General features: G+C 44.0%; 1 protein-coding gene across 1 annotated transcript; it reads left to right on the forward strand.

The window, feature by feature from the left end:
* The first annotated feature begins 3,009 nt into the window (after positions 1 to 3,009).
* On the forward strand, positions 3,010 to 7,439 carry LOC123056858 (uncharacterized). The gene is made up of 4 exons (XM_044480106.1): positions 3,010 to 3,248; positions 4,271 to 5,023; positions 6,590 to 6,637; positions 7,331 to 7,439. Exons 1-4 carry the CDS (start codon positions 3,010 to 3,012, stop codon positions 7,437 to 7,439), a joined length of 1,149 nt encoding a protein of 382 aa, XP_044336041.1.
* The last annotated feature ends 16,351 nt before the right edge of the window (positions 7,440 to 23,790 follow it).

The following is a 23,790-nucleotide window of genomic DNA, read 5'->3' on the forward strand; positions in this document are numbered from 1 at the left end:
AACTCGAGGACACACAGTCCCGGACACCCAGTCAAGGACACTTAGTCCAAGACACCCAGTCCTCACCGTATTCTCCTTGAACTAAGGTCACACAGACCTCGTCCAATCACTCGTGGTAAGTCTTCAGGCGACTTCCAAACCTTCACAAACTTGGTCACTCGGCGGTCCACAATTCCTCTTGGATGCTCTAGACCATGACGCCTAACCGTCTGGAAGAAGCACAGTCTTCAAAGGTAACAAGCGTCTGATCCACTCAGGATCAATCTCTTCAGTGATGCTCAATCACTTGGGGTTTGTAGGTGTTTGGGTTTTGGGTTTTGTGTTTTTCCTCACTTGATGATTTTCGTTGAAAGTCCTCGGAGGATGGGTTGCTCTCAAATGACAAGTGTCAGTTTCTCTCGGAGCAGCCAACCAGCTAGTGGTTGTAGGGGGCGGCTATTTATAGCCTAGGGAGCATCCCGACATGATAAGACATAAATGCCCTTCAGTGATATGACCGTTAGGTGGATAGATATTTTGGGACAGCTGGTGCATAGCACAGCAACAGTTGGAATTTTGAGTAGTAAAATCCTCAGGGCTATCATGTTCCTCACTGTGTAGGCAATCCGCACTGGCGAATTCCTAACTCCTCAGTCAGGACAAATTTCTCAGAGACCAGAAGAACTTCGTCTCTGTCACTGAAGAAATTGACTGAACTGTATGAGATTTCCAATGGCTTCACTCGAAGGGATTGGTAGGTGTAGGATTTTGAGTTGAGCATCGCATGGAAAATTTTCCTTAGTATTTCCTTGACCCCCTTTAACAGTACGGTGTTTCCTATGACTCAAGAAAGAGAAAAACAAAACTATGAACACGAAAGTCTTCAAGCTTCATATTTCTCACATGAATATCAAGTCTTCACGGACACACCAATTTCTTCACTTTCAAAGTCTTCATGAAAGTCTTCAGAAATACCAAAATCTTCAGTCGAAGATATTCATTTTTATGGGTCAACTTTTCCTGTAAATATCAAACTCCTCCTAGACTTATAGACTTGTGTGCACTCACACACGCATTAGTCCCTTAACCTATAAGTCTTCAATACACCAAAATCACTAAGGGGCGCTAGATGCACTTACACCAACTCGTAAGAAAGTCTCAGGTAACTCATTTGAAGTGTTCAACACAATGCCAGTTGGTGTCAAAGCGGTGACAGACAACAATAGCGAAACCTCATTAGCATCAACACACTTCAAGAGGAAGAAGGCACGCAAGACTATTGTAGAAGGTCCTCGCCGCACGATGCACAACCAAAAGGGTTCAGATTATGAAGAACTTGGGTCAAGCAATGGGGGGTCTTACAATCCCCTATCAGATAGCATTCCTTGTCCTTCTGAAAATGATATAGAACTTCACCATGGTGCAGAGCATATAGAACAAGTCCTAGCTGCGAATAAAACTCGTTCAGTTGAGGAGCAATTAGCCAATCTTACGGCAGCACTTCAGCAAAAGGAAGACGAGCTAGAAGCCCTTCGAATTCATATGAGCAATAACCAGAGCAAAGGAAATGAAGAGGGTGGTGGCGCAAGTGCTAGTAGCCAACATGGAGGAGCAGCGCTTAACCTTGAGGCGATCCAAAGAATGATCGCTGAAGGGGTAAAGTCCCAATTAATGCAAACTCAGTGCTCGATGCGGCCAGGGTATGTTAAGCCATACCCACCTAATGTGGACCTAGTTCCTTTCCCAACAAATTACAGGCAGCCGCAGTTTAGTAAGTTCAATGGGAGTGGATCTCCCCATGAGCACATAGCACACTTCCTTGCTGCTTGTCAGGATACAGCTAACAATGGAGCACTTCTCCTTAGGCAGTTTGTACAGACATTGTCTGGGCCTGCCTTCACTTGGTACAACAAGCTACCTCCAAGCTCTATAAAAACGTGGGAACAAATGCAAAGCTCATTCCTCGAGCGGTTTTATAGCACGCAGAGGACGGTGGGCATAACTGAGTTGACCCAAACTAAACAAGGGTTCAACGAGAGGGCATCTGATTTCATAAATAGATGGAGAAACCTAAGTCTTCACTGCCCACAGCCAATAACTGAGCCAGAAGCAGTGCGCATGTGCATGAACAATCTCCGCTCGGAAGTGGCTGTCTAGTTACAAGGAGTGAGGTCCCTCACATTTGAAGAGTTAGCTTCAAAATCCACAGATATAGAAAATTTTATGCAGCTTGTCGCTCGTCGAACAAAAATGACGTTCAACAAGCCTACAGACAAGGGTGGTCAGCATGAAAAGTTGCCAATGAAACCCAAGTCTGCACAAGCCATGGAGACAACGGCAGTAAAACCTCAGTTTCAGCCCAGAGGAGCACCTACAGGGAACCAAGGACAGCGAGATGCACATGTCGGTAAGAGGCCAACTCTCAGCGAATGACAAAACAGGGAGTATTCTTTTCCTGTAGAAGAAATTGATGACCTTTTTCCTGGTTTAAAGGAATTGAGTCTTATAGAACTTCCCAAGCCTAAAAGGCCAGAAGAAGCTTCAAAATTTAATGACCCAAATTTCTGTCACTACCATCGCATTTTGGGCCATACACTCAAAGATTGCTTTGTTGTGAAGAATATCATACAGAAAATGATCGATGAGGGAACCATTGATACTGACCTCCTCAAAAGCTTAAAGAAAGGAAAGAAGATGGCTACAGCAAATGTTGCCACTCTTCAAGATAGCTCGGTGAGTTGCGCATCTTCAAATATGAGGCCAACTTATGATGATATGATTTTTACATCAGGATATGAATTTACCCCAATTATCTCATCAGGCTTCCTCCCGTACCTCGATCATAGGACCACGTCCCAGGGTCAGTGTAAAAGAGAGGCTCACATTCCATGCAGCCGTGATGGATGGCCCAGTGTACCAGCTTCTCAAGAACCCCAAGACTGGAGGGAACAGCGGCCAAAACGCCGTGTACTACCATGAGTGATGGAAGATGTCGCTCCTCTGTGCTTCATACCAAAGAAATATCAACATATGGCGAAGCGCATGAAGGTTCCGCCTAGTGAAGAATTCAACGTTCTCACTATAGGTGTGTTTGAGGATGATAGCGAGTCTCTTCACTTCCCTGAAGAAGATGCGCCAGAAGTGGATCAGGTCCACCTTAGATCAGGTCGCCAGTTAGCTGACCCACATCCTCCACCTAGAAAGGAGCCTAGGAACAAAGATGTAACCAAGAATGAGACAATTGACCCGCCTTCTAAGGTGTCGGTCAAGTATGATGTAATCTCTCACTTGAAGAAAATACTAGCTATGCTTTCTGTGTATGATGCTTTGTCTCTTTCCTCAGAATTACATAAGGCACTAGTTATAGCATTGTCATTTCCTGAAGATTATAGAGTGGAAGTCTCACAGACTGAAACTGAATTAAATGATGTGTTAAATATTACATTCACGGATGAGGGCATGTTGTTAGGAGCAAAGAAGCATAACAGACCTCTTCTTATGTTTGGTGAGATTGACGACTTGCCAACAAATCGCATAATGATAGATGGTGGATCCGCCATAAATTTGTTGCCTCTGCGTACTTTGAAAAGGATTGGATATTCCCCTAAGGATTTGAGTCGGTCAAATGTGGTCATTCACGGCTTTAACCAGTCAGGTCAAGAGGCCATGGGTACCATTTCTTTGGTACTAAAAATGGAAGCATTATCTACATACGTGAGATTCCATGTGATTGATGCAGCCACATCTTACAATGCATTGTTGGGCCGACCATGGTTGCATAAAAATCAGGTTGTGCCATCTACACTCCATCAGCGTGTCAAGTACAAAGAGCAATCTGGAGAAACAGTAAGAATATTTGCAGATAAGAGACCATTCATCATAGCTGAATCTTTCTACGCCGATGCCAAATTCTACTATGAGCCTTTTGAAAAAGTACACAAGCCAAGGCCTGCAGTAGTCACTACTAGGGAAAACCTTATACACAGAATCTTAGCAGCAGCGCGGTTTAAAAACAAATGCTACTGCTAATTAGCAGTAGCGAGCTTGAGGAAACCGCGCTACTAATAACCCGATAGTAGTAGCGCGGGTTTTTACCCCTCGCTACTACTAAGTGATTTCCACCGTGCCTCCCGGGACCAGCTGTACTAGTAGCGCGGGTTATAAACCCACGCTACTACTAAGTCGATAGTAGTAGCGTGGGTTATATACCCCACGCTACCACCTGCATCTGCTCCCACCCCACCAATCATCCCACGCCATGTCTCAAAAAAACACTCAACGCCCGATCCAGATCCCCAATCCCGTCTCCGCTCCCACCTCCTCTCCTCCTCTCCCAAGTCCCAACCCGCCATGGAGAGGGAGCCGCCCACGCAGGTCCCCCCAGCGCCGCCACCGCCTACGGCTCGCCCCGCCGCAGGGCGTGGAAGCGGTGCGTCCACTCCGGCCACCACGACAGCGCCACCTGGGGCCACGCCACCGCCGCCGACTTCGCGCCCGTGCCCAGGATGTGCCGCCTCGTCATGGCCAACTACGCCCCGCCCGACCTCCTCGTCGCGCCTCCCCTCCTCCTCGACCCCTCAAACGTCGTGCGCCACCGCACCTACGCCGACACGGGGGGTCGGGTCACGCCCTACCTCGTCTACCTCGACCACGCGCATGCCGACTTCGTGCTCGCGCTGCGCAGCCTCAACCTCGGCCATGAGTCCGACTACGCGCTGCTCCTCGACAACCGCCTCGGCAAGCGCCGCTTCGACGGCGGCTACGTCCACAACGGCCTCCTCCGTGCCGCCGGCTGGGTGCTCGACAGGGAGTGCGACCTGCTCCGGGACCTCCTCGACCGGTACCCCGCCTACACGCTCACCTTCACAGGCCACTCCCTCGGCGCCGTAGTCGCCGCCATGCTCACCATGGTCGTCGTGCTCAACCTCGACAAGCTCGGCAAGGTCGAGAGGGGCCGCACCAGGTGCTACGCCATGGCCCCCGCCCGCTGTATGTCACTCAACCTCGCCGTTAGATACGCCGATGTCATCAACTCCGTCGTGCTGTAGGTGACTCATTGATGATCCAATTGATTTTGTTGCTTGCTTGTCTGAATTTGGTGGTTACAAGTTCAGTTGTAGAAGAATTTGGGTTACATGTAGTATGTCTGAATTTGGGTTACATGTAGCTGTCAGACTGAATTTTGGTGGATACCTGCTCTGCTTCTGAGTAAGATAAACATTGCATTGCAGAATCTAGTATAATGCCTATCTGAATTTTGCTGGGTGCTTCCTTGTTGCTAGAAATTCAGTTGCAGAATTTAGTTACATGCCTATCTGAATTTTGTTGGGTGCTCGCCTGCTGCTAAATTCAGTTATTACAGAAGTTAGTTACATGCCTGTCTGAATTTTGGTGAGTGCTTGCTTCCTACTAAAAGTTCAGTTGCATAATTTAGTTACATGTCTATCTGCATTTTGTTGGGTGCTACTTCTGTCAGATAAGAATCTGGTTCAGTTAAAAACTGCACTGTCAAATCTGGACAGACAGCTTCTAGGTGAAAAACGAGTTAGTTATTCTTAGAATTTCGAGTTGCCTCTATATGAAATTTGTAAAGCAAGTTCCAAGCTTTCCGTAGAGTATTTATTTGCGTCGTTTGGATGTATGGTTTGAGAGCAGCCATCGTTTTAGTTTGTTGTCCCGAAAGTTAGTATCCTGAGCGCATTGTTTTCGTATGCCAGTTTGCAGCCTTATAGAGGCTGTTTTAAAAAAAGTTTCAATATGAATTTTGTAGAGGGTACTTGTTTACTGCAACAACACAATTAATTAACCAACATACATGCATACTTGGCTTGAGAAAATATGGATGCGTGTGGAAACCTACGGAAGACAAACTAAATGTAGCCATTAGATATGTTGCTAGGTGCCAAACAGAAGAAATGACTATTTTAGATGTTTGGAGCTGGGGTATCTTACTTAGCACCATGTGTAATTGTTTTACAGCACTGACTTAATCATGTTTGCTGCTGCTGCTACGGCATATGGAGAATAATTTGGGCACCATAAGCGTAATATCATTATAAACTTCTGAGATGCGTGATCTTTAGTACTGTAGTACTTGCTCGTATCAGATCATCAAATGCGCGATCTTTTGTTCAAAGACGGTTCTCATCGCAGGAATCAATGGGCGCTGGTTGTTGTTATAGTACTAGTCTTAATGCTGCAAGGGGAACTAATTTTACATTCTATCACAGTAATCACACACTAGTACATAGGGATCTATTAGCTTAGCAAAACTGGCATTTTGGCTGAATATTAAACAGCAAAATGTCCCTTCATCTGTCGCTACTTACTTGTCTAAGCCTGACAATATCATTCCATCTAATTGTTGTGTGTTATTATCTTGAATACATTTCTCTTTTAATTTATTTTCAATCTTCCAAGCCTGGACATAGTTATTGTATCTTATTATCATCTTTGGAAGTGGCCGGACCCTTCCGCAAACCCTGCGCAAGTAGGAGCTATGTGCAGCGCGCTGCCCTTTTTTATCATCTTGAAAATGTCACCACTACTTGTTTTATTCTCTGTGCACTGTGTTTGCTAGAGACTAACATTCTCTTATTTAACCATGCAGTGATTACCTCTTCAAGCTATTGCTTATTGGAGACTCAGGTGTTGGCAGGTCATATCTTCTGTTAAGATTTGCAGTAAGAATGTCTATCTCAAGCATGATCCATTTTGCTATATCTTTCCCATCTATATATTATGGAAGGTTTCCATGTTAAAATTTAGGTAGTTGATGGATACATCATGGAGTTGACCATTTTGTTTATAGGATGTGTAAGCTGAATCATTATTCACAATTGTTCGAATTTAAATTGTTCAACATGAATAGTTCATTATTGGTAGCTAGTACATTTTTCCACAAGATGATGGGCATCCTTATATACTACTCCCTCTGTAAACTAATATAAGAGCGTTTAGATCACTCCTTGTGTACATTTTTCTGCCCGATTTAAAATGGTGCTCTGTGGAGAGTCAACGTTGACCCCGGCGCTGTTTTGAAGAGCAGTGGGAATCAATTTTCTGATGTCCTTTGTTGGCGATTTCCCTATCCATGAAATGATAAATTTTGAACAGATGTTAACTGTCAAATATTTCAAGCATATATAGCTCAAATACACTAATATTTCTTGAATGCACCAAAACAAGAAGATAGCATGAACACGTACAGCTAGGGTATGCATTTAGTAGGTGTTTTTTCGTTTTGAAGATTCATAATAGACTAAAAGAGACAGATAATTGAAGAAAATACCCTACTAGATCTGCACAAGGGCGTGAACTAACAAGTTTTCACTTTCTCAACTGGGTGCAGGGTGATCGACGAGGACTACTGCGGCCCGATGGGAGTCGTGCTCTTCAACTACTCGGAGGCAGACTTCACCGTGAAGCCCCGTGACCGTGTCATAGAGATTATCATCTAGGTGATTGCGACGCAGGAGGTCCCCGGGGTGGAGGACCTCGACGCCACCGTTCGGAGGTCACCGAGGTGGAGGACGACGCCACCGTCCGGAGTTCCTCAAGGTGGAGGACCTCGATGCTTTGTACATACATCTAGAGAAGTAGTCTGGTTAGGTTGGTGGTGAAATGCTAGGGAAGGTACCAACCTTTTGATGATGGTTGTGTGTGTCTTCGTGATCTCTTCGAATTGAGATGTTGAATGTTGCATCCATGAACACTTCAAGTGTTAAGATGGTTCTCTGAAATTTATTTTGCACTGGACGTGTCTCTGATCTCCATTCATGAATACTGCATCTATTTTTATTTTTTTAATTCCTAATTTCCTACTAGTAGCGTTGGGAAAAAAGTGCCCTACTAGTATTTAGGATACTAGTAGCGCTGGTATTGTAGGCACGCTTCTACTACTTCATTAGTAGTAGCGCGAGTCTGTAATAGCAGTAGCGTGGGTGGCACACGCTACTACTAACAAAGTTAGTAGTAGCGCGGGTTTCTCCCACGCTACTACTAACTATTAGCTGTAGCGCCTTATTAGTAGCGCCGGTCCCCGCGCTGCTGATACACCTAAAACCCGCGCTGCTGCTAGCCTTTTCCCTAGTAGTGAGTACCTGAATCAAACATGGTAAAGAAAAATGCTACAGAATCCTCATCTGGCCGAAAGATTTATCAGTATATACCGAGTGACCAAAGGAAAGAGGGTGACCCAATATTCCGCGTCATCGATAAATCACCTGTTAAAAGAGGTACCAAAATGCCTATGCTCTTACCTCCTTTGGTTCAACATAAAATTGAGCAAGATAAAGAAGAGTCCCATGAGTGTGAAAATAAAAATAAAAATGTGGTTCATATCACCTTGGAAAATAAAGATGATGAGTCATTGCCTATTTCTCTATACGATAACCGAGTTTTGTATATGATGCAGAGAATGGGATATGATACTCTCACTGGCCCATCGTTGTGTGATGGCCGGGGGCAGCGAGCGCCATTTGAAAAGGCGTTGTCCCGAGAACAAATCGAAGCTCTACACGAGGGCCAGCCTTTGAAAGAAAAAAGACATGGGCTGGGCTATGAGGTTTGCATGACCTCGACTGAATTTGTAGATCCAATCGAGGCATCCCAACAAATGGAGGATGGTAATCAGCCAACTATTGATGACTTGGAAGAAATAAATATTGGGACAGCCGAGGATCCTGATTTTTATTGGCGCACATCTGTCTAAAGAAAAGAAAGAGGAATATCATAAGTTCCTCTCTGCAAACAAAGATGTCTTCGCTTGGACTTACGAGGAAATGCCAGGCTTGGATCCAGAGGTAGCGATGCACCGACTTGCCGTGCAAGACAATGTTCCCCCAGTAAAACAAGCACGGAGGAGATTTCGACCCGAGCTACTCCCCAAGATAGAAGCCGAGGTCGACAAACTCATAGCTGCTGGATTCATTAGGGAGGTTAAATATCCTAAGTGGTTTTCCAATATTGTGCCGGTTAAAAAGGAAAATGGCCAAATCCGCGTGTGTGTAGACTTTAGGGACTTAAATAAATCATGCCCTAAAGATGATTTTCCTATACCTAAATCTGAAATACTCGTTGATGCTACCATGAATCATGAAATATTTTCTTTTATGGACGGATATTCTAGATATAATCAAATAAAAATGGCGCCAGAAGATGAAGAGCTAACGGCTTTCAGAACGCCCAAAGGCATATTCTGTTATAAGGTCATGCCATTTGGACTAAAAAATGCAGGGGCAACATATCAACGAGCCATGACCATAGTTTTAGATGGGTTCTTATATGTAATCGTTGAATGTTATATTGATGACATAGTGGTAAAATCAAAACGTGAAGAAGACCATATGAAACATCTTGCAATGGTTTTCGAGGGTCCGAGGGAACATAACTTGAAAATGAATCCCATGAAATGTGCGTTCGAAGTTTCTTTCGGGAAATTTATTGGTTTTGTGGTCACAAAGAATGGCATCCAAATTGACCCAGATAAAGTAAAAGCGATCGTTAAAATGCCACCACCCACAAACCTACATGAACTAAGGAGTTTCCAAGGTCACCTAGCATATATTAGGAGATTTATCTCAAACTTATCAGGAAGATGTAAACCATTCTCACGTCTCATGAAAAAGGGTGTCTCATTCGAGTGGGACCAAGCATGCCAAAATGCATTCTTGGACATTAAGAAATACCTTATACACCCACCTATCCTGGGTGCACCAGTTAAGGAACATCCTCTGATCCTATATACGACAGCCATGCCTATGTCGTTGGGAGCTCTTTTAGCACAAAATAATGAGTCCGGAAAGGAAATGTCCCTATATTACCTTAGTCGCACCCTCGTGGGGGCAGAGTGCAACTATCCGGACATGGAAAAGATATGTCTCGCATTGGTGTTTGCAGCACAAAAATTGCGCCATCACATGTTAGAGCATACTCTACACCTCGTATCGAGAGCAGACCCTCTCAGGTACATCTTAAATAAAATGGTGCTTTCAGGTAGATTGGCTAAGTGGGCGATGTTTTTGTCGCAATTTTATATAAAGTTTGTGCCACAAAAGGCCATGAAGGGGCAGGCGTTAGCTAACTTCCTAGCCACACATCCAATACCCGATGATTTCCCCATAGATGATGACTTGCCGGATGAAGAGGTGTTCACTACATCAGTTGCTAGTACATGTTGGCAAATGTACTTCGATGGCGCATGTTGACGATCAGGGGCAGGTGCTGGAGTCGTCTTCGTGACGCCAAATGAAGGGAGAATCCCGTACTCATTCACCCTAACTTCAGCGGTTTCAAATAATTCGGCTGAATATGAGGCTTTGATAATTGGGCTTGAATTAGCTCTGAATATGGGGTTAGATTCACTCACTGTTTATGGTGACTCTCAATTAGTGATCAACGAACTACTGGGAATTTACACGGTAAATAAAGAAGAATTAAGGCCTTACTTCTAGCGAGCCAAAGTGCTCATGTCCATGTTTGCTGATCTAAATATTCAGCATGTTATAAGAAGTCAGAATGAAAAGGCTGACAACTTAGCAGGTATAGCCTCTAGTATGTCATTAACTTCACATCAAATGATGTACGTTCGTGTTGAAGAATGCATAATCCTACCTATACTCGCCGAGGAGGAGGAGACGACGACGTTGGTTGCAATGACTACAGATATCTACGAGATTGAAGTTGGAGACTGGTGAAGCCCTTTCCTAGAATACTTGCTCCAGGGATATCTACCTCTAGACTCCGCAGAAAGGTCTAGAGTTTGGAAAAGGTCAGTTCACTATACATTTATGATACCCTATATAGGCGTTCCTTCGATGGCATCCTCCTCCGCTATCTAGCAGGGAATGAAATTGTGGAAGCCTTAAATGAAGTGCACGCCGGGGTGTGTGGGGCGCATCAATCTAGCCCTAAATTATATTACCAATTGCGACATTTTGGTTACTATTGGCCTACCATGTTTGACGGCGCCATGAAATTTGCAAAGAGGTGCCACGAGTGCCAGGTACATGGTAATTGGAGGAAATATGCCCTAGAGGCAATAATAAAGTTATTATTTATTTCCTTATTTCATGATAAATGTTTATTATTCATGCTAGAATTGTATTAACCGGAAACATAATACATGTGTGAATACATAGACAAACAAAGTGTCACTAGTATGCCTCTACTTGACTAGCTCGTTAATCAAAGATGGTTATGTTTCCTAACCATAGACAAAGAGTTGTTATTTGATTAACGGGATCACATCATTAGGAGAATGATGTGATTGACTTGACCCATTCCGTTAGCTTAGCACTCAATCGTTTAGTATGTTGCTATTACTTTCTTCATGACTTATACATGTTCCTATGACTATGAGATTATGCAACTCCCGTTTACCGGAGCAACACTTTGTGTGCTACCAAACGTCACAACATAACTGGGTGATTATAAAGGAGCTCTACAGGTGTCTCCAAAGGTACATGTTGGGTTGGCGTATTTCGAGATTAGGATTTGTCACTCCGATTGTCGGAGAGGTATCTCTGGGCCCTCTCGGTAATGCACATCACCTAAGCCTTGCAAGCAATGCAACTAAATGAGTTAGTTGCAAGATGATATATTACAGAACGAGTAAAGAGACTTGCTGGTAACGAGATTGAACTAGGTATTGATATACCGATGATCGAATCTCGGGCAAGTAACATATCGATGACAAAGGGAACAACGTATGTTGTTATGCGGTCTGACCGATAAAGATCTTCGTAGAATATGTGGGAGCCAATATGAGCATCCAGGTTCCGCTATTGGTTATTGACCGGAGACATGTCTCGGTCATGTCTACATTGTTCTCGAACCCGTAGGGTCCGCACGCTTAAGGTTTCGATGACAGTGATATTATGAGTTTATGAGTTTTGATGTACCGAAGTTGGTTTGGAGTCCCGGATATGATCGCGGACATAACGAGGAGTATCGAAATGGTCGAGACATAAAGATTGATATATTGGACGACTATATTCGGACACCGGAAGTGTTCCGGGGAAGTTTCGGATAAAACCGGAGTACTGGGGGGTTAATGGGCCTCATGGGCCTAAAGTGGAGAAGAGAAGGGGCTGCCAGGGCAGGCCGCGCGCCCCCTCTCCCCCTAGTCCGAATTGGACTAGGAGGGAGGGGCGGCGCCCCCCTTTCCTTCCTCTCCTCTCTCCCTTCCTTCCCCCTCTCCTACTTGGACAAGGAAAGGGAGGGGACTCCTACTCCCGGTAGGAGTAGGACTCCTCCTGCGCGCCTCCTACTAGGGCCGGCCGCACCCCCCCTTGGCTCCTTTATATACGGAGACAGGGGGCACCCCTAGACACACAAGTTGATCCACGTGATCGTTTTCTTAGCCGTGTGCGGTGCCCCCTTCCACCATAATCCTTGATAATATTGTAGTGGTGCTTAGGCGAAGCCCTGCGACAGTTGAACATCAAGATCGTCACCATGTCATCGCGCTGACGAAACTCTTCCCCGACACTTTGCTGGATCGGAGTCCGGGGATCGTCATCGAGCTAAACGTGTCCTGAAACTCGGAGGTGCCGTAGTTTCGGTGCTTGGATCAGTCGGATCGTGAAGATGTACGACTACATCAACCGCGTTAATATAACGCTTCTGCTGTCGGTCTATAAGGGTACGTAGATCACACTCTCCCCTCGTTGCTATGCATCACCATGATCTTGCGTGTGCGTAGGAATTTTTATGAAATTACTACGTTCCCCAATAGTGGCATCCGAGCCTAGGTTTTATGTGTTGATGTTATATGCATGAGTAGAACACAAGTGAGTTGTGGGCGATATAAGTCATACTGCTTACCAGCATGTCATACTTTGGTTCGGCGGTATTGTTGGACGAAGCGGCCCGGACCGACATTACGTGTACGCTTACGCGAGACCGGTTCTCCCGACGTGCTTTGCACAAAGGTGGCTAGCGGGTGTCAGTTTCTCCAACTTTAGTTGAACTGAGTGTGGCTACGCCCGGTCCTTGCGAAGGTTAAAACAACACCAACTTGACAGACTATCATTGTGGTTTTGATGCGTAGGTAAGATTGGTTCTTGCTTAAGCCCGTAGCAGCCACGTAAAACTTGCAACAACAAAGTAGAGGACGTCTAACTTGTTTTTGCAGGGCATGTTGTGATGTGATATGGTCAAGACATGATACTAAATTTTATTGTATGAGATGATCATGTTTTGTAACCGAGTTATCGGCAACTGGCAGGAGCCATATGGCTGTCGCTTTATTGTATGCAATGCAACTGCGCTGTAATGCTTTACTTTATCACTAAGCGGTAGCGATAGTCGTGGAAGCATAAGATTGGCGAGACGACAACGATGCTACGATGGTGATCAAGGTGTCGCGCCGGTGACGATGCTGATCATGACGGTACTTCGGAGATGGAGATCACAAGTACAAGAAGATGATGGCCATATCATATCACTTATATTGATTGCATGTGATGTTTATGTTTTATGCATCTTATCTTGCTTTGATTGACGGTAGCATTATAAGATGATGTCTCACTAAATTTCAAGATAAAAGTGTTCTCCCTGAGTATGCACTGTTGCCAAAGTTCGTCGTGCCCAGACACCACGTGATGATCTGGTGTGATAAGCTCTACGTCCATCTACAATGGGTGCAAGCCAGTTTTGCACACGTAGAATACTCAGGTTAAACTTGACGAGCCTAGCATATGCAGATATGGCCTCGGAACACTGAGACCGAAAGGTCGAGCGTGAATCATATAGTAGATACGATCAACATAGCGATGTTCACCATTGAAAACTACTCCATTTCACGTGATGATCGGTCATGGTTTAGTTGATTTGGATCACGTAATCACTTAGAAGATTAGAGGGATGTCTTTCTAAGTGGGAGTTCTTAAGTAATATGATTAATTGAACTTAAATTTATCATGAACTTAGTACCTGATAGTATCTTGCTTGTTTATGTTTGATTGTAGATAGATGGCCCGTGCTGTTGTTCCGTTGAATTTTAATGCGTTCCTTGAGAAAGCAAAGTTGAAAGATGATGGTAGCAATTACACGGACTGGGTCCGTAACTTGAGGATTATCCTCATTGCTGCACAGAAGAATTACGTCCTGGAAGCACCGCTGGGTGCCAGGCCTGCTGCTGGAGCAACACCAGATGTTATGAACGTCTGGCAGAGCAAAGCTGATGACTACTCAATAGTTCAGTGTGCCATGCTTTACGGCTTAGAATCGGGACTTCAACGACGTTTTGAACGTCATGGAGCATATGAGATGTTCCAGGAGTTGAAGTTAATATTTCAAGCAAATGCCCGGATTGAGAGATATGAAGTCTCCAATAAGTTCTATAGCTGCAAGATGGAGGAGAACAGTTCTGTCAGTGAGCATATACTCAAAATGTCTGGGTATAATAATCACTTGATTCAATTGGGAGTTAATCTTCCAGATGATTGCGTCATTGACAGAATTCTCCAATCACTGCCACCTAGCTACAAGAGCTTCGTGATGAACTATAATATGCAAGGGATGAATAAGACTATTCCCGAGCTCTTCGCAATGCTAAAGCTGCGGAGGTAGAAATCAAAAGGAGCATCAAGTGTTGATGGTCAACAAGACCACTAGTTTCAAGAAAAAGGGCAAAGGGAAGAAGAAGGGAACTTCAAAAGAACAGCAAGCAAGTTGCTGCTCAAGAGAAGAAACCCAAATCTGGACCTAAGCCTGAAACTGAGTGCTTCTACTGCAAGCAGACTGGTCACTGGAAGCGGAACTGCCCGAAGTATTTGGCGGATAAGAAGGATGGCAAGGTGAACAAAGGTATATGTGATATACATGTTATTGATGTGTACCTTACTAGAGCTCGCAGTAGCACCTGGGTATTTGATACTGGTTCTGTTGCTAATATTTGCAACTCGAAACAGGGACTACGGATTAAGCGAACACTGGCGAAGGACGAGGTGACGATGCGCGTGGGAAATGGTTCCAAAGTCGATGTGATCGCGGTCGGCACGCTACCTCTACATCTACCATCGGGATTAGTATTAGACCTAAATAATTGTTATTTGGTGCCAGCGTTGAGCATGAACATTATATCTGGATCTTGTTTGATGCGAGACGGTTATTCATTTAAATCAGAGAATAATGGTTGTTCTATTTATATGAGTAATATCTTTTATGGTCATGCACCCTTGAAGAATGGTCTATTTTTGATGAATCTCGATAGTAGTGATACACATATTCATAATGTTGAAGCCAAAAGATGCAGAGTTGATAATGATAGTGCAACTTATTTGTGGCACTGCGTTTAGGTCATATCGGTGTAAAACGCATGAAGAAACTCCATACTGATGGACTTTTGGAACCACTTGATTATGAATCACTTGGTACTTGCGAACCGTGCCTCATGGGCAAGATGACTAAAACACCGTTCTCCGGTACTATGGAGAGAGCAACAGATTTGTTGGAAATCATACATACAGATGTATGTGGTCCAATGAATGTTGAAGCTCGTGGCGGATATCGTTATTTTCTCACCTTCACAGATGATTTAAGCAGATATGGGTATATCTACTTAATGAAACATAAGTCTGAAACATTTGAAAAGTTCAAAGAATTTCAGAGTGAAGTTGAAAATCATCGTAACAAGAAAATAAAGTTTCTACGATCTGATCGTGGAGGAGAATATTTGAGTTACGAGTTTGGTCTACATTTGAAACAATGCGGAATAGTTTCGCAACTCACGCCACCCGGAACACCACAGCGTAATGGTGTGTCCGAACGTCGTAATCGTACTTTACTTGATATGGTGCGATCTATGATGTCTCTTACAGATTTACCGCTATCGTTTTGGGGTTATGCTCTAGAGACGGCCGCATTCACGTTAAATAGGGCACCATCAAAATCCGTTGAGACGACGCCTTATGAACTGTGGTTTGGCAAGAAACCAAAGTTGTCGTTTCTAAAGTTTGGGGCTGCGATGCTTATGTGAAAAACTTCAACCTGATAAGCTCGAACCCAAATCGGAGAAATGTGTCTTCATAGGATACCCAAAGAGACTGTTGGGTACACCTTCTATCACAGATCCGAAGGCAAGACATTTGTCGCTAAGAATGGATCCTTTCTGGAGAAGGAGTTTCTCTCGAAAGAAGTGAGTGGGAGGAAAGTAGAACTTGATGAGGTAACTGTACCTGCTCCCTTATTGGAAAGTAGTACATCACAGAAACAGGTTTCTGTGACACCTACACCAATTAGTGAGGAAGCTAATGATAATGATCATGAAACTTCAGAACAAGTTACTACTGAACCTCGTAGATCAACCAGAGTAAGATCCGCACCAGAGTGGTACGGTAATCCTGTTCTGGAAGTCATGCTACTAGATCATGATGAACCTACGAACTATGAAGAAGCGATGGTGAGCCCAGATTCCGCAAAATGGCTTGAAGCCATGAAATCTGAGATGGGATCCATGTATGAGAACAAAGTATGGACTTTGGTTGACTTGCCCAATGATCGGCAAGCAATTGAGAATAAATGGATCTTCAAGAAGAAGACTGACGCTGACGGTAATGTTACTGTCTACAAAGCTCGACTTGTCGCAAAAGGTTTTCGACAAGTTCAAGGGATTGACTACGATGAGACCTTCTCACCCGTAGCGATGCTTAAGTCTGTCCGAATCATGTTAGCAATTGCCGCATTTTATGATTATGAAATTTGGCAGATGGATGTCAAAACTGCATTCCTGAATGGATTTCTGGAAGAAGAGTTGTATATGATGCAGCCGGAAGGTTTTGTCGATCCAAAGGGAGCTAACAAAGTGTGCAAGCTCCAGCGATCCATTTATGGACTGGTGCAAGCCTCTCGGAGTTGGAATAAACGCTTTGATAGTGTGATCAAAGCATTTGGTTTTGTACAGACTTTTGGAGAAGCCTGTATTTACAAGAAAGTGAGTGGGAGCTCTGTAGCATTTCTGATATTATATGTAGATGACATATTACTAATCGGAAATGATATAGAATTTCTGGATAGCATAAAGGGATACTTGAATAAGAGTTTTTCAATGAAAGACCTCGGTGAAGCTGCTTACATATTAGGCATTAAGATCTATAGAGATAGATCAAGACGCTTAATTGGACTTTCACAAAGCACATACCTTGACAAAGTTTTGAAAAAGTTCAAAATGGATCAAGCAAAGAAAGGATTCTTGCCTGTGTTACAAGGTGTGAAATTGAGTAAGACTCAATGCCCGACCAATGCAGAAGATAGAGAGAAAATGAAAGATGTTCCCTATGCTTCAGCCATAGGCTCTATCATGTATGCAATGCTGTGTACCAGACCTGATGTGTGTCTTGCTATAAGTCTAGCAGGGAGGTACCAAAGTAATCCAGGAGTGGATCACTGGACAGCGGTCAAGAACATCCTGAAATACCTGAAAAGGACTAAGGATATGTTTCTCGTATATGGAGGTGACAAAGAGCTCATCGTAAATGGTTACGTTGATGCAAGCTTTGACACTGATCCGGACGATTCTAAATCGCAAACCGGATACGTATTTACATTAAACGGTGGAGCTGTCAGTTGGTGCAGTTCTAAACAAAGCGTTGTGGCGGGATCTACATGTGAAGCGGAGTACATAGCTGCTTCGGAAGCAGCAAACGAAGGAGTCTGGATGAAGGAGTTCATATCCGATCTAGGTGTCATACCTAGTGCATCGGGTCCAATGAAAATCTTTTGTGACAATACTGGTGCAATTGCCTTGGCAAAGGAATCCAGATTTCACAAGAGAACCAAGCACATCAAGAGACGCTTCAATTCCATCCGGGATCTAGTCCAGGTGGGAGACATAGAGATTTGCAAGATACATACGGATCTGAATGTTGCAGACCCATTGACTAAGCCTCTTCCACGAGCAAAACATGATCAGCACCAAAGCTCCATGGGTGTTAGAATCATTACTGTGTAATCTAGATTATTGACTCTAGTGCAAGTGGGAGACTGAAGGAAATATGCCCTAGAGGCAATAATAAAGTTATTATTTATTTCCTTATTTCATGATAAATGTTTATTATTCATGCTAGAATTGTATTAACCGGAAACATAATACATGTGTGAATACATAGACAAACAGAGTGTCACTAGTATGCCTCTACTTGACTAGCTCGTTAATCAAAGATGGTTATGTTTCCTAACCATAGACAAAGAGTTGTTATTTGATTAACGGGATCACATCATTGGGAGAATGATGTGATTGACTTGACCCATTCCGTTAGCTTAGCACTCGATCGTTTAGTATGTTGCTATTGCTTTCTTCATGACTTATACATGTTCCTATGACTATGAGATTATGCAACTCCCGTTTACTAGACGAACACTTTGTGTGCTACCAAACGTCACAACGTAACTGGCTGATTATAAAGGAGCTCTACAGGTGTCTCCAAAGGTACATGTTGGGTTGGCGTATTTCGAGATTAGGATTTGTCACTCCGATTGTCGAAGAGGTATCTGTGGGCCCTCTTGGTAATGCACAACACCTAAGCCTTGCAAGCAATGCAACTAAATGAGTTAGTTGCGAGATGATGTATTACGGAATGAGTAAAGAGACATGCCGGTAATAATATTGAACTAGGTATGGATATACCGACGATCGAATCTCGGGCAAGTAACATACCGATGACAAAGGGAACAACGTATGTTGTTATGCGGTCTGACCGATAAAGATCTTCATAGAATATGTGGGAGCCAATATGAGCATCCAGGTTCCCCTATTGGTTATTGACCGAAGACATGTCTCGGTCATGTCTACATTGTTCTCGAACCCGTAGGGTCCGCACGCTTAAGGTTTCGATGACAGTTATATTGTGAGTTTATGAGTTTTGATGTGCCGAAGTTGGTTCGGAGTCCCGGATATGATCGCGGACATAACGAGGAGTCTCGAAATGGTCGAGACATAAATATTGATATATTGGACGGCTATATTCGGACACTGGAAGTGTTCCGGGGAAGTTTCGGATAAAACCGGAGTACCGGGGGGTTACCGGAACCCCCGGGGGGGTTAATGGGCCTCATGGGCCTAAAGTGGAGAAGAGAAGGGGCTGCCAGGGCAGGCCGCGCGCCCCCTCTCCCCCTAGTCCGAATTGGACTAGGAGGGAGGGACGGCGCCCCCCTTTCCTTCCTCCCATCTCTCCCTTCCTTCCCCCTCTCCTACTTGGACAAGGAAAGGGAGGGGAGTCCTACTCCCGGTAGGAGCAGGACTCCTCCTGCGCGCCTCCTACTAGGGCCGGCCGCACCCCCCTTGGCTCCTTTATATACGGAGGCAGGGGGCACCCCTAGACACACAAGTTGATCCACGTGATCGTTTTCTTAGCCGTGTGCGGTGCCCCCTTCCACCATAATCCTCGATAATATTGTAGTGGTGCTTAGGCGAAGCCCTGCGACAGTTGAACATCAAGATCGTCACCACGCCATCGTGCTGACGGAACTCTTCCGCGACACTTTGCTGGATCGGAGTCCGGGGATCATCATCGAGCTGAACGTGTGTTGAAACTCGGAGGTGCCGTAGTTTCGGTGCTTGGATCGGTCGGATCGTGAAGACGTACGACTACATCAACCGCGTTAATATAACGCTTCCGCTGTCGGTCTATAAGGGTACGTAGATCACACTCTCCCCTCGTTGCTATGCATCACCATGATCTTGCGTGTGCGTAGGAATTTTTTTGAAATTACTACGTTCCCCAACAGTGGCATCCGAGCCTAGGTTTTATGTGTTGATGTTATATGCACGAGTAGAACACAAGTGAGTTGTGGGCGATATAAGTCATACTGCTTACCAGCATGTCATACTTTGGTTTGGCGGTATTGTTGGACGAAGCGGCCCGGACTGACATTACGTGTACGCTTACGCGAGACCGGTTCTCCCGACGTGCTTTGCACAAAGGTGGCTAGCGGGTGTCAGTTTCTCCAACTTTAGTTGAACCGAGTGTGGCTACGCCCGGTCCTTGCGAAGGTTAAAACAGCACAAACTTGACAAACTATCGTTGTGGTTTTGATGCGTAGGTAAGATTGGTTCTTGCTTAAGCCCGTAGCAGCCACGTAAAACTTGCAACAACAAAGTAGAGGACGTCTAACTTGTTTTTGCAGGGCATGTTGTGATGTGATATGGTCAAGACATGATACTTAATTTTATTGTATGAGATGATCATGTTTTGTAACCGAGTTATCGGCAACTGGCAGGAGCCATATGGTTGTCGCTTTATTGTATGCAATGCAACTGCGATGTAATGATTTACTTTATCACTAAGCGGTAGCGATAGTCATGGAAGCATAAGATTGGCGAGACGACAATGATGCTACGATGGTGATCAAGGTGTCGCGCCGGTGACGATGGTGATCATGACGGTACTTCGGAGATGGAGATCACAAGTACAAGAAGATGATGGCCATATCATATCACTTATATTGATTGCATGTGATGTTTATCTTTTATGCATCTTATCTTGCTTTGATTGACGGTAGCATTATAAGATGATGTCTCACTAAATTTCAAGATAAAAGTGTTCTCCCTGAGTATGCACCGTTGCCAAAGTTCGTCGTGCCCAGACACCATGTGATGATCGGGTGTGATAAGCTCTACCTCCATCTACAATGGGTGCAAGCCAGTTTTGCACACGCAGAATACTCAGGTTAAACTTGACGAGCCTAGCATATGCAGATATGGCCTCGGAACACTGAGACCGAAAGGTCGAGCGTGAATCATATAGTAGATACGATCAACATAGCGATGTTCACCATTGAAAACTACTCCATTTCACGTGATGATCGGTCATGGTTTAGTTGATTTGGATCACGTAATCACTTAGAAGATTAGAGGGATGTCTTTCTAAGTGGGAGTTCTTAAGTAATATGATTAATTGAACTTAAATTTATCATGAACTTAGTACCTGATAGTATCTTGCTTGTTTATGTTTGATTGTAGATAGATGGCCCGTGCTGTTGTTCCGTTGAATTTTAATGCGTTCCTTGAGAAAGAAAAGTTGAAGATGATGGTAGCAATTACACGGACTGGGTCCGTAACTTGAGGATTATCCTCATTGCTGCACAGAAGAATTACGTCCTGGAAGCACCGCTGGGTGCCAGGCCTGCTGCTGGAGCAACACCAGATGTTATGAACGTCTGGCAGAGCAAAGCTGATGACTACTCGATAGTTCAGTGTGCCATGCTTTACGGCTTAGAATCGGGACTTCAACGACGTTTTGAACGTCATGGAGCATATGAGATGTTCCAGGAGTTGAAGTTAATATTTCAAGCAAATGCCCGGATTGAGAGATATGAAGTCTCCAATAAGTTCTATAGCTGCAAGATGGAGGAGAACAGTTCTGTCAGTGAGCATATACTCAAAATGTCTGGGTATAATAATCACTTGATTCAATTGGGAGTTAATCTTCCAGATGATTGCATCATTGACAGAATTCTCCAATCACTGCCACCTAGCTACAAGAGCTTCGTGATGAACTATAATATGCAAGGGATGAATAAGACTATTCCCGAGCTCTTCGCAATGCTGAAAGCTGCGGAGGTAGAAATCAAAAAGGAGCATCAAGTGTTGATGGTCAACAAGACCACTGGTTTCAAGAAAAAGGGCAAAGGGAAGAAGAAGGGGAACTTCAAGAAGAACAGCAAGCAAGTTGCTGCTCAAGAGAAGAAACCCAAATCTGGACCTAAGCCTGAAACTGAGTGCTTCTACTGCAAGCAGACTGGTCACTAGAAGCGGAACTGCCCGAAGTATTTGGCGGATAAGAAGGATGGCAAGGTGAACAAAGGTATATGTGATATACATGTTATTGATGTGTACCTTACTAGAGCTCGCAGTAGCACCTAGGTATTTGATACTGGTTCTATTGCTAATATTTGCAACTCGAAACAGGGACTACGGATTAAGCGAACACTGGCGAAGGACGAGGTGACGATGCGCGTGGGAAATGGTTCCAAAGTCGATGTGATCGCGGTCGGCACGCTACCTCTACATCTACCATCGGGATTAGTATTAGACCTAAATAATTGTTATTTGGTGCTAGCATTGAGCATGAACATTATATCTGGATCTTGTTTGATGCGAGACGATTATTCATTTAAATCAGAGAATAATGGTTGTTCTATTTATATGAGTAATATCTTTTATGGTCATCCACCCTTGAAGAGTGATCTATTAGATGAATCTCGATAGTAGTGATACACATATTCATAATGTTGAAGCCAAAAGATGCAGAGTTGATAATGATAGTGCAACTTATTTGTGGCAGTTTAGGTCATATCGGTGTAAAACGCATGAAGAAACTCCATACTGATGGACTTTTGGAACCACTTGATTATGAATCACTTGGTACTTGCGAACCGTGCCTCATGGGCAAGATGACTAAAACACCGTTCTCCGGTACTATGGAGAGAGCAACAGATTTGTTAGAAATCATACATACAGATGTATGTGGTCCAATGAATGTTGAAGCTCGTGGCGGATATCGTTATTTTCTCACCTTCACAGATGATTTAAGCAGATATGGGTATATCTACTTAATGAAACATAAGTCTGAAACATTTGAAAAGTTCAAAGAATTTCAGAGTGAAGTTGAAAATCATCGTAACAAGAAAATAAAGTTTCTACGATCTGATCATGGAGGAGAATATTTGAGTTACGAGTTTGGTCTACATTTGAAACAATGTGGAATAGTTTCACAACTCACGCCACCTGGAACACCATAGCGTAATGGTGTGTCCGAACGTCGTACTCATACTTTACTTGATATGGTGCGATCTGTGATGTCTCTTACAGATTTACCGCTATCGTTTTGGGGTTATGCTCTAGAGACACCCGCATTCACGTTAAATAGGGCACCATCAAAATCCATTGAGACGACGCCTTATGAACTGTGGTTTGGCAAGAAACCAAAGTTGTCGTTTCTAAAAGTTTGGGGCTGCGATGCTTATATGAAGAAACTTCAACCTGATAAGCTCGAACCCAAATCGGAGAAATGTGTCTTCATAGGATACCCAAAAGAGACTATTGGGTACACCTTCTATCACAGATCCGAAGGCAAGACATTTGTCGCTAAGAATGGATCCTTTCTGGAGAAGGAGTTTCTCTCGAAAGAAGTGAGTGGGAGGAAAGTAGAACTTGATGAGGTAATTGTACCTGCTCCCTTATTGGAAAGAAGTACATCGCAGAAACAGGTTTCTATGACACCTACACCAATTAGTGAGGAAGCTAATGATAATGATCATGAAACTTCAGAACAAGTTACTACTGAACCTCGTAGATCAACCAGAGTAAGATCCGCACCAGAGTGGTACGGTAATCCTGTTCTGGAAGTCATGCTACTAGATCATGATGAACCTACGAACTATGAAGAAGCGATGGTGAGCCCAGATTCCACAAAATGGCTTGAAGCCATGAAATCTGAGATGGGATCCATGTATGAAAACAAAGTATGGACTTTGGTTGACTTGCCCAATGATCGGCAAGCAATTGAGAATAAATGGATCTTCAAGAAGAACACTGACGCTAACGGTAATGTTACTGTATACAAAGCTCGACTTGTCGCAAAAGGTTTTCGACAAGTTCAAGGGATTGACTACGATGAGACCTTCTCACCCGTAGCGATGCTTAAGTCTGTCCGAATCATGTTAGCAATTGCCGCATTTTATGATTATGAAATTTGGCAGATGGATGTCAAAACTGCATTCCTGAATGGATTTCTGGAAGAAGAGTTGTATATGATGCAGCCGAAAGGTTTTGTCGATCCAAAGGGAGCTAACAAAGTGTGCAAG

The sequence above is a fragment of the Triticum aestivum genome, chromosome 3A (genome assembly GCF_018294505.1).
Source record: "Triticum aestivum cultivar Chinese Spring chromosome 3A, IWGSC CS RefSeq v2.1, whole genome shotgun sequence".
Taxonomy (NCBI): Eukaryota; Viridiplantae; Streptophyta; class Magnoliopsida; order Poales; family Poaceae; genus Triticum; species Triticum aestivum.

Coding starts and splice junctions, on each gene's coding strand:
- LOC123056858 (XM_044480106.1), top strand. CDS start 3,010: ATGGCGAAGCGCATGAAGGTTCCGCCTAGTGAAGAATTCAACGTTCTC. Junction 5,024..6,589: donor GTCATCAACTCCGTCGTGCT/GTAGGTGACTCA, acceptor TTAACCATGCAG/TGATTACCTCTTCAAGCTAT. Junction 6,638..7,330: donor GGAGACTCAGGTGTTGGCAG/GTCATATCTTCT, acceptor AACTGGGTGCAG/GGTGATCGACGAGGACTACT.